Source organism: Diplotaxodon limnothrissa, linkage group LG13, assembly GCF_057381915.1.
Source record: "Diplotaxodon limnothrissa isolate DT_005_m linkage group LG13, D_limnothrissa_male_GT1.1, whole genome shotgun sequence".
Classification (NCBI taxonomy): domain Eukaryota; kingdom Metazoa; phylum Chordata; class Actinopteri; order Cichliformes; family Cichlidae; genus Diplotaxodon; species Diplotaxodon limnothrissa.
Genome location: NC_140608.1, coordinates 27,951,900 through 27,968,950, shown reverse-complemented (window position 1 = coordinate 27,968,950; position 17,051 = coordinate 27,951,900). Strand labels below are relative to the sequence as shown.

The following is a 17,051-nucleotide window of genomic DNA, read 5'->3' as shown; positions in this document are numbered from 1 at the left end:
TGAAGCAAGTAGCAGTAGAGAATTTGTAGCAGCAGCATCTTGGTATTAACTGTTGTGTTCCCTCTCATAAATACTTAATGGCCCAATCAGTATGCATTAACAGAACGCTTGTGGCTTCACTGTAAGAAAAAATAAGTGGTGTTTTATTTCAATTAAGACATATTAGATATTTACAAAGATCAAGATAAAATGTTTTTTTTATTTAAAATGTATAAATAACTATTTTAGCCATTACCCTCTATTCACTCTTCCTATATTTATTGAGGAGTATCTCACAAGCACCACTGCAGTGGGCAAGTCCACAGTCATGGAAATGAGGAGTGTTTTCAGGTCTTTTCACACAGGTGATTTCTTCTTCCCACTGATGGAAGGGCTTTCAATTTGTCATTTTTTTATTCCCATTTCTGCTTTCAATCGCAGTAGCAGCTAACTGCTCTAGCAGCTTCATCCACTGGAAAAAACCCAAACATACACTCAGCGAACTGGGGTATACAAAAATACCCACCCATGCCCCCTGCTTCTTAACGAGGGCAACTCCAGATTGGAACAGTCCAGCCTCTCTCCACCAGACTCCAAACTGTGCATTGAGGTGAGCCTGACTGTATCTGATCAGTGTCTCTCGACCTCATGCACCACCAGGACCTCCACCTTTGACTGCCTCTTGAAATGCTTTGCAACCAAAGCCTCTTCCGGCCCCCCGTGCATGTGATGGGCCTATAGGAGAGCAAGCTTATGTCTCCTCCATTGGGCTAAGACCTTGCAATCAGGTGCTCTCCCTTAAGATCCACGGGTTGGCACTGGTAACTCTATCCTGGGTAGGAGGAACTGGTCCCCTGATAAGGTTCGGTTGTCATATGGGATAACTTTAGCTTTTAACAGAAAGAGTGCTGTTTTAACTTATGGAATATTTCATGTGCCATTTGGCATATTCTCTGATCCCTATTTTCTAAACTTTGATATTAATATATTGGTAATTGTACCTAGCAGAGGGCAGCCTACAAGTACAAGTCAGCCAAGAGCTAATGAATTGTTCCTTAGCTTTATGAATATCTTTGCCTTTTCCCAAGAAGCATATTGATCTTGCATCTGCTTGAAAAAGTAAAGTGACTGTTCCTTCTGTGTTGAATGTTCATTATATGGTGCTCTTGAAACATGCATGTAGAATTACTTTGTGTTTTTGACAAGTCTATGTGTAAGCAAAGATGTAGCTAATCTGACAGTATTAGCTAGCACGTTGTGTTTATCCTGTTTCAGACCAAACAACCATTTATGTTTGTGAACCTGCAGGATTTCAGTTTCAGCAAAAACGAAACCCTTTGTTACCAGAAATGACTGACCTGACCTGATGAGCAAGGCTGTTTTTACGTGTGAATTTGTAACATTTTCAGAAGAATCATGTCAGGAAATTTTTGAAGGCTGTCTTTCGAACATGTCACATTACACATTAAGTTCGTGTGAGCGATCTGCCTAGATAGCTGATTTGCAATACACACCTGACTTTTAGGTTTGTATAATGGCCCAATGTCTTATGACACAGACTTAAACTTATTGTGGTAGCACTTTGATCTGACTGCACTGAATCCTTATGTTCTCAAGTGTATCTTCTAAGACAGACACCTGCAGGGGATTCCTAGAAAAGGTTGTGTGTTTTCGTACTGACAGGATTCTGTATAGCACAATGTTGAGCGATTAGGGTACAACCACCATTTGTACCCAGAGATCCCTAGCTGGCTTTGTTCACATGGTAACATGGCTATCAACACCCACTAAACAGCTGTAGGTTAGAATTGCTTTCTGTTAGTGTTACATCAAACCAAAGTGCATTTAGTGCATTACGCTGACTTATTCGGATTGTTAATATAACAGGGATTCTTTAGTGTTATTGTTGGCCAACAGAAAGATAGGGATTAGAGAGGCCAATAGATTCTCAGCAGACACTCTTATCTGAGCTAATCTGAATTTGAGGGCCAGCAGTGACTCAGATAATGTGGAATTCAATATCTCATATATCGATGTCATATCTTTCCACTGCTACCTGCTTCTGAATTCAGTGAACATCTGTCCCAGCCACATACAAGGTTAAACAGGCTCTAGCACTTACCCATAAAATCTCAGCATTTTTTTTTTCACTTGGGAATTTGTAGTTCCTGCATCAAGGCAGAGACACAAAGAAAGTCATTATGCCTCACAGTTTCTGCCTCTCACCTTGAAACCATACAACATGAAAACAGCAGCACACACAACGAATAATTTCTACTCTTACAGACCCCGGCGAGGATATGAAGGGGCTCTCTGAACACCAGGCCCAGCGTGGTTTGATCAAAAGGGTGAGGACATCAGCATGACTATTTCCTGTCCCCAGCTAACGAGTAAATTACCATCACTTATTCCGTCACTCTTGTCACAGACCGCTGCTCTCATGTAGCTGACCTCAGAGAAAGAGCGAGAGAGAAAACTATTTGCAGAACAGATGGCAGCCTTTGCTCCAGGCCAGTGAGGGGTGGGGGAAATGAAAACTATTTATGCTAGTCAGAAAAGAAAGCAAAAAGCTTCACCCAAACTGGAAAATTAACTGTGGGGTTGTTTCAAAATACTAACATAATTCAGCTTCAGGGGAGAAAGGACAGCAATGATGTAATCTGTGAGGTAATCACTTTATAGAAGATGGGTGTAACTCGACTGATATTATATGGTGAAAGGGAGTCCACACTTCTTTGGGCTGTGGTTGTTGGAGTATAAATGTATTGTGGATATCCTGGATTTAGTGCATTTCAGTGCTGCTAAAGTTTGTGCTTAACCTAAAACGATACATCTTTCAACTTTAACTTTTTTAGTGTTAGGGCTAAAATAAGAGTGTAGAAGTAATCAGTATATGTACAGATGATCAGAGCTTGATCACAGAACAATCTGTTGATTTTAAAATAACAGTCTCGTTCATTGCAGCTAAAAGTAAGTCTTGCATTTAATTAAGTTTGGGGTGTGGCTGTCCAGTGTTGTGAAAGAATTTTAAATCCTTCCACAAGGGGTGACCATAAGGGGGGACTTGCATTACTAACTTGCATTGGAGCTTTTCAGACGGTTTGTGAGGGTGAAAGCAAAAGAGTGCTTGCTGTTGCACGGCTGAACAATGTAGAAAGTGTAACGAAGTATTCCCAAAAAAGCGACTTCAAACTGTATGTCATCAGTGAAACTGCATCATATCCATCATGTGAGGAGGAAATGTGTACAGATCTCACTCAGTATATTAGCATTGTCGTGAGCCACGTGGATGACCACACAGGGTGTATGTTGTCCTTGTTGCAGGAGATGTCTTTCAGCCATCATTTAGTTTCCTTTCATTAATCATTTTCACCAACCTCAAAACTGCCAATTAGTCTAACAAGCTTAGTGAGGAGGTGACACACCCTCAGGGCCCATGGGGAGAAAAAGAGGGACTCTTTCTGAGTCATTTCTCCTGCTGCTGACACACACACACACACGCACACACACAAACACACAAACACACAGAAGCAGTAGAATTTTTGACTTTATAGACAGAATTTAATTAAAGTTATTTAGTTTAGGGTTAGAATGTGGAACTAAGGTTTTCTTTTTAAGTTGGGCAGTGAATAGTCAGATGGAGGTCCAGATGTGTGGCTTATCTTCAGTCAGTTTCCTTTGTATGGTTTATCCAAACATATCTATGCATGTATGTGCATGTGTGTTTGAGTACAGTATGTAAACTTCTGCTATGCTGCCTGTGAGACGGGCTTTGTAGTTGATAGATGGATGCCCCTATCATCTGCTCGGCAAGAATAGTGCCTTGTCTAATTACATGCTTTTGGCTGGTCTCCTTTATAAACATACACAAAGACCTTTAAGCGCACACACACACACACACACACACACACACACACACACACACACACACACACACACACACACACACACACACACACACACACACACACAAAATTTCATAATTAGGTCAAGTATATAGACGAAAAGTATTTCTAAACTGTCTCCTGAAAATATCAGTTGTTAAGTGACATTTCACATTAATTTCACATTAACAGCTGGTCAGATGTACCCACATGTTCTGTGGTATGCTCAAGTACTTTTGATTTTGTAGTTTTGGATACATGCCTTTACACAGAATTCCCAGTTTGATATGTACCTTGTAGGGGTGCAACGATACACAAAATTCACGGTTCGGTTCGATACTTTGGTATCACGGTTCGATATTTTTTCGATACAAAAAAAATGTTCATGCCTTTTTAATTTGTCATTTATTAAAATTATAAATATATATTTTAACTCAAAAGTACAGTTTTTAAATTTAATGTTGCTGAAACAAAAGTAATTAAAAAAAAAAAAAAAATCTCAGGGCTCTCAAAATTTCAAAATCCCTGGTAGCCCTTCGGGCAGGGACTCTTCCGTTTTTGGTAGCCCAAAATAAATTTAAGTAGCCCGAATAAAAAAGGGAGCAATTTTTTGATTAATGTTTTGTTTCCTTTACAATATTATACATTAAAGTATAATATTGTAAAGGAAACAAAACATTAATCAAAAAATTGTTGAAAAACAAATTACAAGATTGTATAAAAATTACAATCATCAACTCAAATACTTGGTTCTAATTGAACAGAAATGTCTATGAACTTGTAAGAACTGTGTAGGACATGAATCAGTCTGTGTCAGAGCCTGAATTTGAAATTTCCACTGAAGTTACGGGTAAGAGGCAAGTGGAACCAAGATCGAGGCCATTTGCTTTTTGAAGTTTGCAAAGACTGCTAAATTGTGCCAGTGGTAGTTCACTCTTTGCAACATAGTAGCTGTTCTAAACAGATTTTTCGGGTTTATTTTTAGTATGTTATTTGCAATTGGTGTTTGTTCTGGGAAAGATATTGCAGACTGAGCAATAATGCATTTCTTGCATTTCTCATGCGTTCTAATGTGGGCCTTTCTTAATATGACTGGTCCCAGTAACAAAGGCGCTTGTCGACTCAGAAATCGAGGGAAAACCAACAACACACCCGGCAGAACATTATGTTATTTACACGGGTGCACATAAGTGGTCCGCATGTGCGCATTCGCTGTCAAAATAAAAGACGCGCACCAGATAAGAAGTTGCAACGCGCGTTTGCGTCCATATAAAAAGCAGTGTTTTTGTCCTAGAGTGGGATTTTCACGGCACATTCTGCACCACATCTCTGTGCGTTCATCATTTGTTTGAAGCCAGCTCACCTCCTGCAACCACTTTTCCGAGAATACGCGCTTCTTTTGTGGTTCAGCCTGCTGACATTTCTTTGGAGGTGGAGGAACACCAAAGTAATTGCTTAAAGGAGCTTCTTCGACATCTTTAAGAGTTCTAAACAAATGTCTGTCCTCCAGAAAATCCTATGTATGCAAACACGCGTTGCAACTTCATATCTTGTGCGCGTTTTTTTTTTTTTTTTTGACAGCGAATGCGCACCTGCGGACCACTTATGTGCAGCCCTGGTTATATAGCTCGTCATATTGCAGCCACAGAAATTATTTTGTCCATGAAACCATAACGCTGCACTTTCTTTTTGCCTTATAGTCTGATTTGTCATAACTTTTCTGTTTTGTGGTAAGCTTTTCTTTGGCTGTCACTTCTTCACCCTGACCTGTCTTATTTGGCTCAGCAGAACTAAAATATATATCCTGCTGCTTTTACACACGCACACATAACGGTCAGCGATTCTCTGCGCGATCAACCTCTCACATGTTTAAGCTGCGGGAGATTTCACTTGTCATGTTTGCATAGTAAGCTAACGATTGATAAGACGATGTCAGAGGAATTGGTGCGCAAATGATCGTCACTCACCAATCAGTGCTGTCGCTCTCTATACACAGTTCGCACGATTGCAAAGTGAAAGCAAAAAACAAGCGCAAATTCAAACGCGATTTCAATATGTCACATATTGACAGTGGCTCACCGATGCCAATGACATAATTACCCAGCTACATTTCCGAAAGAATGCAAAAGCATTGACATATATTTTTCCTTCCTACAATAGCCCGACGGGCAGGGCAGAGATAGATTTTGGTAGCCCGACTGAAAAAATCGCTAGCCCTGGGACGTCAGGCAGGCGATTTTGCGAGCCCTGTATCTGATTGAGGAATCACTCATCTTTGGAAAAGAGAGTTTATTACAGAGAAATGGCTCTTTCCAAAATAAAAGCTATACTATACGCTTCTTCTGGGCTATATTCTCAGCAGCATATTGTAGCGGGCCAGGGCTGTTCGGGGTTCTGTTTGTACAGTTATGTTTTGTTTATGTTGCCATAGTGACGGGTGACGCCCTCTCACTGCGACGGTGTGTCCTTCCGGGGTCAGAGGGCGCCCTGTGTGTTGTTGTTGTTGTTGCTGTGCGGTTGCCGCGCTGAGCAGTTAGCTAGCGGCAGTGTTCTTCTGCAGATGTCAATAAACGGCTGTGCTCCCTGGCTAGCTCACGGGAAGCAAGACCAAACGATACCTCCGTCTCCTCCTTGTCTGAGCTCGCCACAATATTAAACATATCAGGTCCCCATAAGAAGAATCATGTGCTAACGGCTGTCTAAATGACTCGGGTAAAGTTTGTAGCATGCATGCTTGTTGTTTTGTCTGCTTCCACTTGTCTTTGCACTAGGATGATGTCGGCGTAAATTAGCAGTCATATTCGTTGTGTTCCCACTAGTGCTGTCAGCATTAATCTCGTTGAAATGACGTTAACGCCACAACACGGCAAATCTCCGTTAACGAGCTACCCCTGATTGCCTGTGCGTGGGGCTAGACGGCCAACACGTTAACGAGCTAACTGCGCTAACACACTAGTTCCCACCCATGTAATTGAGCATTGCGTGGCACATCCAACATACTGTTTTACTTTAGTCCATGACGCGCTTACCTTCAGGGTCATACTTCACATGAAAACCAAAATAATTCCAAACGCCAGATCTGAATGAGGGTGGGGGAGGGTCAATTTGCCATGTTGCAAGGAGAGCTTAACTTCTGTCTCGCTAGCTTGCCCTTCGCTCTTCCTTCTGACGATGCTGTCTGTGGCTGTATCCCAATTCAGATTCTGCAGCCTTAAAGTACGCAGCCTCAACGATCCTCAAGGGCCGCATACTTAAAGACCGCTAAGGCCGGAAGTGCGAGGCTTGTGAAATGGGACGGTCTAGCCTCCGTTGCGCTGCCCAGGTTGCCTAGCAACCATGATACTAACAGCTGGAAACGTGTCGTACAGCTTTGTTTGACAGAAATGAAGGAGAAAATCTTTTGTTCATTTGTTTGTTTCTTTCTACATGAGCTTTGATCATTCTCTGTAGGATTAAGCTCAGCTATTGAACGGCGTATATTTTAAAGTAAAGGCTTTAAAACCAAGTTAGTACAAACGTCACTAATGTCACATAACTTTGCCGACATGTGGCCAACAGTAATGTTTTAATGTTCTTCGTTATTAAACATTTGCACATAAATAAGTGACATAATATTCAGTACTTACTTAAAGTTTACTCTTCGGGCACCCCTCATCCGCCGTTTTTTTTTTTCCGGCAAAATTATCCACACGCACCGCTGCGCTATGCATTCTGGGATATGTTGGGCCACGAAGTCTACACTGCCACAGCCTTAAAATTCAGGGAAATGAAGGACGCAGTTCAGGGCCGCATTTCGAGCAGCCTTTGAATTGGGACAGCCTTCGGCGCGCCGCTGTGACGTAATCGGTCTTGAAATGCGGCCTTTAAGGCTGCAGACCCTGAATTGGGATACAGCCTGTGTTGAGCGCTCAGTGGATCTGCGCTCGACAGTGCAGCCTAGGCGGAGTAATCGAACGCAGATTCACTGAGCGCTCAACACAGACAGCATCGTCAGAAGGAAAGTTGATAAAATAAATTACAAATTTTGTATTGTTCGATACATATGCGTACCGAACCGAAAGCACTGTATCGAACGGTTCAATATCGATACAAGTATCGTTGCACCCCTAGTACCTTGTTTTTGGAATAATGGTTTCTCAGTTAGAAAGAGGAAATACAAAAAAAAACCACTTTTAAATTAATTTGTTTCAAATTACTTTTTAAGCATGTTCATGGGTCAAATTCGTTGGTATCACAGAAAATTGCTAATACAAACCAAATGTGCATGTGATGTGTATTTCACTTGGGATACTGAAAAGCACATTATATGTGCAGGACATTTATGTAGTCAAAATAATCCCTGTTAGCAACAGTTTAGGCCAAATGCTGTTTCTCACATTTTTTTTCTTTGTCTTATTATTATCACCCGTGTTTTGTTACCCAGCTGTGTTCCCTTCCACTTCCCATACCTGCCTGAGTGTATAGAGGTGTTTTCTCCTCAGTGTTTGTCTCAGCATCTGCGCGTACGAGTTCCCGGTAAAGCCTGGGTTCCTTTGCCTTGTGGGTTTTGTACTTCTTGGACTGTTTCCACAACTTTATTAAAAGGTGCATTTTGAGTTAACTGTCCTGTGTTTCTCAGGCCCATGCTTCATGACAGGGTAAGAGTCATAAGATGACTTGTTTCAGACAGTTTATGAACTGAGAGTCCATCTTAAGGCAAAGCATAGGCTAAATAAAGAAATAATGGGTCAAATAAAAATAATTTGGGGGGATACATTTGCAAGCAAGCAAGCAAGGATACATTTGCTTAATTATAAAGAGACTAAAAGAGAGGAACAAAAACATTTCAGCGTACACTCCTGGACTGCTGTGTCAAACTGTGCCCCTCAATGCGTTGTCAGAATAGATATGTAATGACCTGTTCACCAGTCCTGCTGTAGGGGTGATGTTTTGGGTCTCCTATAGCAGCTGCGTGCATAATAATAAATACATTGGTTCTGGAATTATTTTTTCTAACTGGATTCATAAATTGCTGTAAAAACTCTGAGAATATATAATTAAGACAAAAGGCAGCTCTAACTGAACCGTTTGCCATGTGTAACCGCTGTCTATACTAACACTGAGCAGAGACGTTTAAATGCTTTACAGAATCTCTGAACAATAGAAGTACATTTAAAATGAAGAAAATCCAAGTCTGTTATATCCATATGCTTTGATGTTCCTTTTTTGTATGGGTGACATCTTTCTATCATCACTTATTCTCAATCTGTCTTTCTGTTTTCCTCTTTCTCTGTACCCTGGACTTCATGTGGTGTCCTAGCCAACTGCATCCCTCAGTGCCATAATGGAGGAATGTGCCTCAGGCCTCAGCACTGTGTCTGCAAACCTGGCTCAGAGGGGAAGGCATGCGAACAGAAGACTGTACCCACACACTCCTTTCCACCGCGGCCTGGGAACGGACCCACCAACGGGCACAACACTGGTCACACAAGCGGGCACACCACTGGTCATACTAATGGACACACTTCTGGCAACACCAATGTACACAGTGTGGTACCCCAGCGGCCAATACCTCAGCAAGTGCCTCCTAATGGTTATGGCTCTGGCCCCTCTCCATCTAACAACATGGGCCAGATGAAACTAACTGTCAAGCCAGCCCCGCAGTTTGTGCGGCCACATTACATACAGCAACACATCCAACAGCAGTAAGTATCTTTGATTCAATCTTTCAATACATTTTTCCATGAAACGTCTTCACACCGCCACATCCCTAATTTGCTTTGGTAATAAACATTAATTTGTTTCCCACATATAGCTCCTGTGATAGACAAGCTTCTGGAAGTCATAAACCACATAAAAAAAAATAACAAAACCAAAAATGCATTTATGCATTTGTGTCAGATTTGTAGGCAGCATTTTCATGATGAAATTCTCTCATCACATCCCAGAGATCTTCTGTTGGATTGAGCTCTGCTGATTATGGAGGCCATTTAGTAAATTTATATTATAAAATCAGTCTGAGCTTTGTTACATGGGGTGTTATCCTTCAGAAAGTAGACATGTACTCTGTGGTCATCAAGGTTTCAGCAAGAACAGTCAGGTAGGTGGCGATGATTAAATGATACTCAGTTTGTACTTACAGGTTACAAGTTTTCCAAAAACGGATGTTCTCCTCCTATCTTATGTAGATGCTATACCTCCACCAGTTGGTGGTATACAGGGAGTGCAGAATTATTAGGCAAGTTGTATTTTTGAGGAATAATTTTATTATTGAACAACAACCATGTTCTCAATGAACCCAAAAAACTCATTAATATCAAAGCTGAATGTTTGTGGAATTAGTTTTTAGTTTGTTTTTAGTTTTAGCTATTTTAGGGGGATATCTGTGTGTGCAGGTGACTATTACTGTGCATAATTATTAGGCAACTTAACAAAAAACAAATATATACCCATTTCAATGATTTATTTTCACCAGTGAAACCAATATAACATCTCCACATTCACAAATATACATTTCTGACATTCAAAAACAAAACAAAAACAAATCAGCGACCAATATAGCCACCTTTCTTTGCAAGGACACTCAAAAGCCTGCCATCCATGGATTCTGTCAGAGTTTTGATCTGTTCACCATCAACATTGCGTGCAGCAGCAACCACAGCCTCCCAGACACTGTTCAGAGAGGTGTACTGTTTTCCCTCCTTGTAAATCTCACATTTGATGATGGACCACAGGTTCTCAATGGGGTTCAGATCAGGTGAACAAGGAGGCCATGTCATTAGTTTTTCTTCTTTTATACCCTTTCTTGCCAGCCACGCTGTGGAGTACTTGGACGCGTGTGATGGAGCATTGTCCTGCATGAAAATCATGTTTTTCTTGAAGGATGCAGACTTCTTCCTGTACCACTGCTTGAAGAAGGTGTCTTCCAGAAACTGGCAGTAGGACTGGGAGTTGAGCTTGACTCCATCCTCAACCCGAAAAGGCCCCACAAGCTCATCTTTGATGATACCAGCCCAAACCAGTACGCCACCTCCACCTTGCTGGCGTCTGAGTCGGACTGGAGCTCTCTGCCCTTTACCAATCCAGCCACGGGCCCATCCATCTGGCCCATCAAGACTCACTCTCATTTCATCAGTCCATAAAACCTTAGAAAAACCAGTCTTGAGATATTTCTTGGCCCAGTCTTGACGTTTCAGCTTGTGTGTCCTGTTCAGCGTCTTTCAGCCTTTCTTACCTTGGCCATGTCTCTGAGTATTGCACACCTTGTGCTTTTGGGCACTCCAGTGATGTTGCAGCTCTGAAATATGGCCAAACTGGTGGCAAGTGGCATCTTGGCAGCTGCACGCTTGACCTTTCTCAGTTCATGGGCAGTTATTTTGCGCCTTGGTTTTTCCACACGCTTCTTGCGACCCTGTTGAGTATTTTGAATGAAACGCTTGATTGTTCGATGATCACGCTTCAGACGCTTTGCAATTTTGAGACTGCTGCATCCCTCTGCAAGATATCTCACTATTTTTGACTTTTCTGAGCCTGTCAAGTCCTTCTTTTGACCCATTTTGCCAAAGGAAAGGACGTTGCCTAATAATTATGCACACCTGATATAGGGTGTTGATGTCATTAGACCACACCCCTTCTCATTACAGAGATGCACATCACCTAATATGCTTAATTGGTAGTAGGCTTTCGAGCCTCTACAGCTTGGAGTAAGACAACATGCATGAAGAGGATGATGTGGACAAAATACTCATTTGCCTAATAATTCTGCACTCCCTGTAAAGGAAGAGTCATTCTTCCTTTTGTGGAGTTTTGTACAGCAGTTGCCATTTTTTTCCAAAGCTTTTTTCCTTTTCTTGGTTGCCAGGTCAATACATCTTCTCTGAAGAGTCTCGACAGAAGACATGCTACTGACACAAAACATTGAACCTACTGAAATACATTAATCTTGCTGATATTAGTGAAAAAACCATGTATGTGTGCATCAACAATGAGATTTGTCTTTTATACTTTTATTCAGAATAAAAGAAAAATTCTGTCTTTTATTCTGTTATTCATAACAGAGTTCCATTTTGGGATGATTGCTATCCTCTTTAGGAGTGGTTGAAGTAGATTTATTTCAGCAGTAGTCTTGTCTGGTCAAAACATTGTTTATACCACTTCAAGGTGGATATTGCCGTGTGTGTGTATTTGCATGATATGCAGGATCAATAGAGATTTAAAGAAAAGAATTTTAAAGCATTTGATTGTGAGGAAAGCTATCCGTTTAATTGCTACCAGACCTGTGTCCTCGAAATGGAAAATGTCACCTTTAAAGGTTTTGGAATAAAGAAGCACTGATGGATTTGATAGAGGTTTTTAATTTGTTTGCACGTACAACATTGTTTATACTGATAATTTATGACTGAAGCCTTTCGGGGCTTCATTAGATCAGCTGCACATTGAAGACTGTCTATGAAATGTACAGCAATAAACATGGAAATTTTGAGAACTAAAACAAAATGAAATCCAATCCAATACAAATACATCTAATCACAGCAGTTTGAGCAAACTGTAATATTTGCTGCAGGCAAAAAAACTCAACAAAAAGTTTCTGTTGAGCATCTGGAATTGTTTAACTCTGTGTAGCATCATAATGAAGAGCTGGACCTTTCTCCGGTATGTTCCCTTCAGGACCATTTTGAGCAAATCGCGAGCATTTAATCAGCTTCTTAATCCTATAATTAGAATTTTCTATTGTGTAGAAAAACAACATGCTGTTGTAATTGCTTTTCTTTTTCTTATGTTAAGATATCTCTGGGATTAAATGTGCAGTTATATTCATGTATAGCGATAGAAAAGAGAGTTAACATTAAAGTGGGCTGTGTGTGGCCTGTGTGATGTCAGAGGGGAGGGGAAGCCATCTGCCATGACCGGTTAGGAGTAAGGGGAAGAAAAGAGAGAAAAAGACAAACTGTTGGAGACACTTTAGTAATTACTAATAGTGATGTAGGAGAGACAAAAGAGGTAATGCTCAGTGTATCATGGAAAACCTCCAGCAGCATAACTAATAAAAGGTCTCAGGGACACTTCATCCAGCCCTAACCACAAGCTTTGCCAGTGAAGATGAAATATATGAAATATGGTCCCTTCTTCTAGTCCCTGTCAGCATTCTTGATCAGCTGAATGCTTTTCAGGAAGTTTTAGAGCATCTTGAATTACAGTAGTCCAGCCTAAAAGTTATAAATGCATGAAATAGTTTTTCAGTGTCACTCTGAGATTGAATGTGTCTGATTTAAGCAATATGAAAAAGGCAGTCCTACATGTTTGTTTGATTTGCACATTGAAGGATTTCATTGTTTAGAATCCTGTCCTGTCTGGCAGCTTTTGCAATCAGAATTATTATCTGAATGCATTGTTGTGCTGAACATATTTTTCTTTATCCTTTTGTGTTTTGTGTTCTTTTGCTTATTACGTGTTATAGTATTACAGTGTAAAAGACAGGACAGACAGGGGAAAAAGGAGGGGGAATAGGGTGAAATATAATAAAAGGATAGAGTACAAATAGAAATTCACAATGTATTGCCTACTGCCGCACCTGTAAGAAAAAACAAATATACAAGGAACACAAAAATACAGATACTGTCACAGTCCTGGGTCGTCTGACCGGTGTTTTGAGTTTCCCTGTATTGTCAGTGTTGGGGAGTAATGGAATACATGTACCGGCGTTACATATTTAAAATACAAAATATTAGTAACTGTATTCCCTTAAAGTTACCGTTTAAAAAGGTGGTATTCAGAATACAGTTACTTTGTTGAAATAGATGGATTATACAGCGGTCTCTTCCTGTTTCATATGTTAGGCTGTTCCCTCTCTATTTTTGGTAATTCCACGCCGGTGGAAACAAACAACACGCATTAAGAGGCTCTAATGCCTGGGTCTCAATCTCGCGGCCCATGTCACTTCTACCTCCGCATAATGACGTGAAGAAATATTTTGAAAAATTATTATTCAAAAAATTATTTAATATGAAGGCAATAGGCAAAGTGTTACAGGCATAGCCCTAAAGAATGTAGCTTCATGGGCAGTGTAGTCTGTGCTGCAGGGAGAATGGACTGCCATACCCGTTATGTGTCTGTGAGCGCAAATGAGGGAGAAAAAAGAGTGGAAAAGTACGAGCTGTCACCGACCAGAAACGGGAGATGGAAGCATGTAAATATAATAATAACCACTGCAGCCAAAAAGAGTGCCTGACGAGCCCAGTTGTAAGTAAGCTACTAAGACTCGACTGTACACTGTGTTCGTTTTTTCCTCCGAACCAATAAGTTCTGTTTGAGCAGCCTTTCAATGCCTCTCTCTGTCTCTCGCAAGCACAGTTGACACAGACAACAAAGTAAAACTAGTTTTTGGCGACAAGCCCGACAGGGAACCAACGTATTAGCCAGAGGTCCCTTTATTACGGTTCGGAGCTGTAGAGCTGTTTTATACAGGGTGGGCCATTTATATGGATACACCGTGATAAAATGGGAATGGTTGGTGATATTAAAGTCCTGTTTGTGGCACATTAGTATATGTGAGGGGGCAAACTCCTCAAGATGGGTGGTGACCATGGTGGCCATTTAGAAGTCGGCCATCTTGGATACAACCTTTTTTTTTGTTTTTTCAATAGGAAGAGGGCCATGTGACACATCAAACTTATTGGTAATGTCACAAGAAAAACAATGGTGTGCTTGGTTTCAATGTAACTTTATTCTTTCATGAGTTATTTACAAGTTTCTGACCACTTATAAAATGTGTTCAATGTGCTGCCCATTGTGTTGGATTGTCAATGCAACCCTCTTCTCCCACTCTTCACACACTGATAGCAACACCGCAGGAGAAATGCCAGCACAGGCATCCAGTATCTGTAGTTTCAGATGCTGCACATCTCGTATCTTCACACCATAGACAATTGCCTTCAGATGACCCCAAAGATGAAAGTCTAAGGGGGTCAGATCGGGAGACCTTTTTGTTTTGCCCATTCTGCAAATTCTGTGCGCTGATCTGGGTCATCCTCGTTGAGATGCTGCAGCAGCTGGAGTTTGTAAGGGTGCCATTTGTGAGTAGCCAATATCCTCCGAAGGGATGTTCGACTAATGCCACTCTCCAGTGACATGCGGCGAGTGCTATGCTGTGGGCTCTTGCTGAGTGAAGCTAGGACAGCCACTGATGTTTCTTCATTAGTGACAGTTTTCTTCCGTCCACATTTTGGCAAATTCAACACTAAACCAGTTTCCTGAAACTTAGCAAGCAGTTTGCTGACTGTAGCGTGGGAGATGGGAGGTCTCGTAGGGTGTCTTGCATTGAAATCTTCTGCAATGACCCGGTTACTGCGTTCACCAGATATCAACACAATTTCGATCCGCTCTTCACATGTTAACCTCTTCGACATGTCAATGGCTGTGAACAAAGAGAAACTTGTAAATAACTCATGAAAGAATAAAGTTACGTTGAAACCAAGCACACCATTGTTTTTCTTGTGACATTACCAATAAGTTTGATGTGTCACATGGCCCTCTTCCTATTGGGAAAAAAAAAAAAAAAAAAAAAGTTGTATCCAAGATGGCCGACTTCTAAATGGCCACCATGGTCACCACCCATCTTGAGGAGTTTGCCCCCTCACATATACTAATGTGCCACAAACAGGGCTTTAATATCACCAACCATTCCCATTTTATTACGGTGTATCCATATAAATGGCCCACCCTGTATACGTACGGAATAGTTTCCTATATGAGATTGCTGCTAAAAGTGCAGCCGTCCACCCTACTGTTACTCATTTTATATTAAGATTTAAAAATCTAGTTGGTATTGGTATAGCAAGTAGCCTTCAGTAATAGTAATAAATCACACAGCAATAGTACATTCATGTAGTTGTAAAAAGCATGATAATATATTAAGCAATCCAAAGTATTCAGAATATGTTACTCTCATTGAGTAAGGAACGGAATACGTTACAAAATACATTTTAGGGCATGTATTCTGTATTCTGTAATCTGTAGTGGAATACAGTTTAAAAGTAACCTTCCCAACACTGTGTATTGTGATATTCATTGTTTAACTTTATTTAGTCATCTTAAGCTCCAAGGTTGTTCGGTTTGAGTTCTTTGTTTATTAGATCCCTTTATGTCATCACCCCTGTGTCCCTTGTAGGAATGGGTATCGTTTAGGTTTTATCCGATACCGGTGCCAAACTGGTACTTTTGAAACAGTGCTGGTGCTTAAACAGTGCTCAAACCGGTGCTCAAACCGGTGCTTAAAGAATGGAGAACACAAAATTGGTCCAAAATCCTCTCATGTTCAGCTGTTTTTTTTGTAAAAAGATAACAATGTTAGCCTTTTCTGCAGCTATGGGGCATATATGGTATCACTCTTAGCTGGAAGCAGTGCTTAAACAATGGAAAAAACACAAACTTTGTCCAAAAACCTCTCATGTTTAACTGTTTTCCACTTTTTCTTTGGTCATTTTAGCCTTTTTGGCCAGGGTGAAGGGAGTATCTGCCATCAAACAAGAAGACAGCCGCATGTTGCTATGATGATGTTTGCTAGTTCACCTTACATGCATTAATGTAATAACGTGGTTAGCCTACTCAACGTAAATTACACACGAACAACATGAAGCTACTCACGCAGAGAAGAACGGCTGCTGCTGCCATCATCATCTGTCATCATTTCTGCTACACTGGCAGGGCTAGGGGCCAGGACTCTCCTCTTTGTGTTTTTGGGGGATGTTGCTAACTCCGGGTCCGATAACAGACAACCCACCCGCAGTAGATGTGCTCGGTGTGAGGTCTCACAACAAGCTATCAAATACGGCGCATTTCTCGGCTTTTAAAAAAAACGCTATGCGTCGCCAGGTGTTTCATCAGATTTGAGGTGTTACCTCCTTTGACAGTATCACAGTATCAGCTTAAAGCACTTGTTGCAGGCTGCTGAGTTTGCATATTTTGCTGTGAAGTACAGCCAGACTTTTGACCGCTTTGCCTTGGTCATTTTTAATCTGTAGCTCTGCTCTAAAAGAACGCACGTACCTGGCCCCGCCTACTATCCTCGGAAACGTAAAATGATTGGCTAGAATCTAAAGTGTATCACAGCTCAGGAAAAAAAAGCACAGAAATAAAGCACCGAAATGTGCGCTGCTTTTCGGTCTGGTTACTACCGTTTATGTCAGAACCGGTGCCATCATGGCACCGGAT

General features: G+C 41.0%; 1 protein-coding gene across 1 annotated transcript in view; it reads left to right on the top strand.

Annotated features, from left to right (window-relative positions):
* ltbp1 (latent transforming growth factor beta binding protein 1) overlaps positions 1 to 17,051 on the top strand; it is a 131,255-nt gene that overhangs the window by 17,234 nt on the left and 96,970 nt on the right. Inside the window, exon 3 of the mRNA XM_085368952.1 lies at positions 9,163 to 9,547. Coding sequence (XP_085225078.1) covers positions 9,163 to 9,547 — 385 coding nt within the window. The remainder of the gene's footprint in view (positions 1 to 9,162; positions 9,548 to 17,051) is intronic.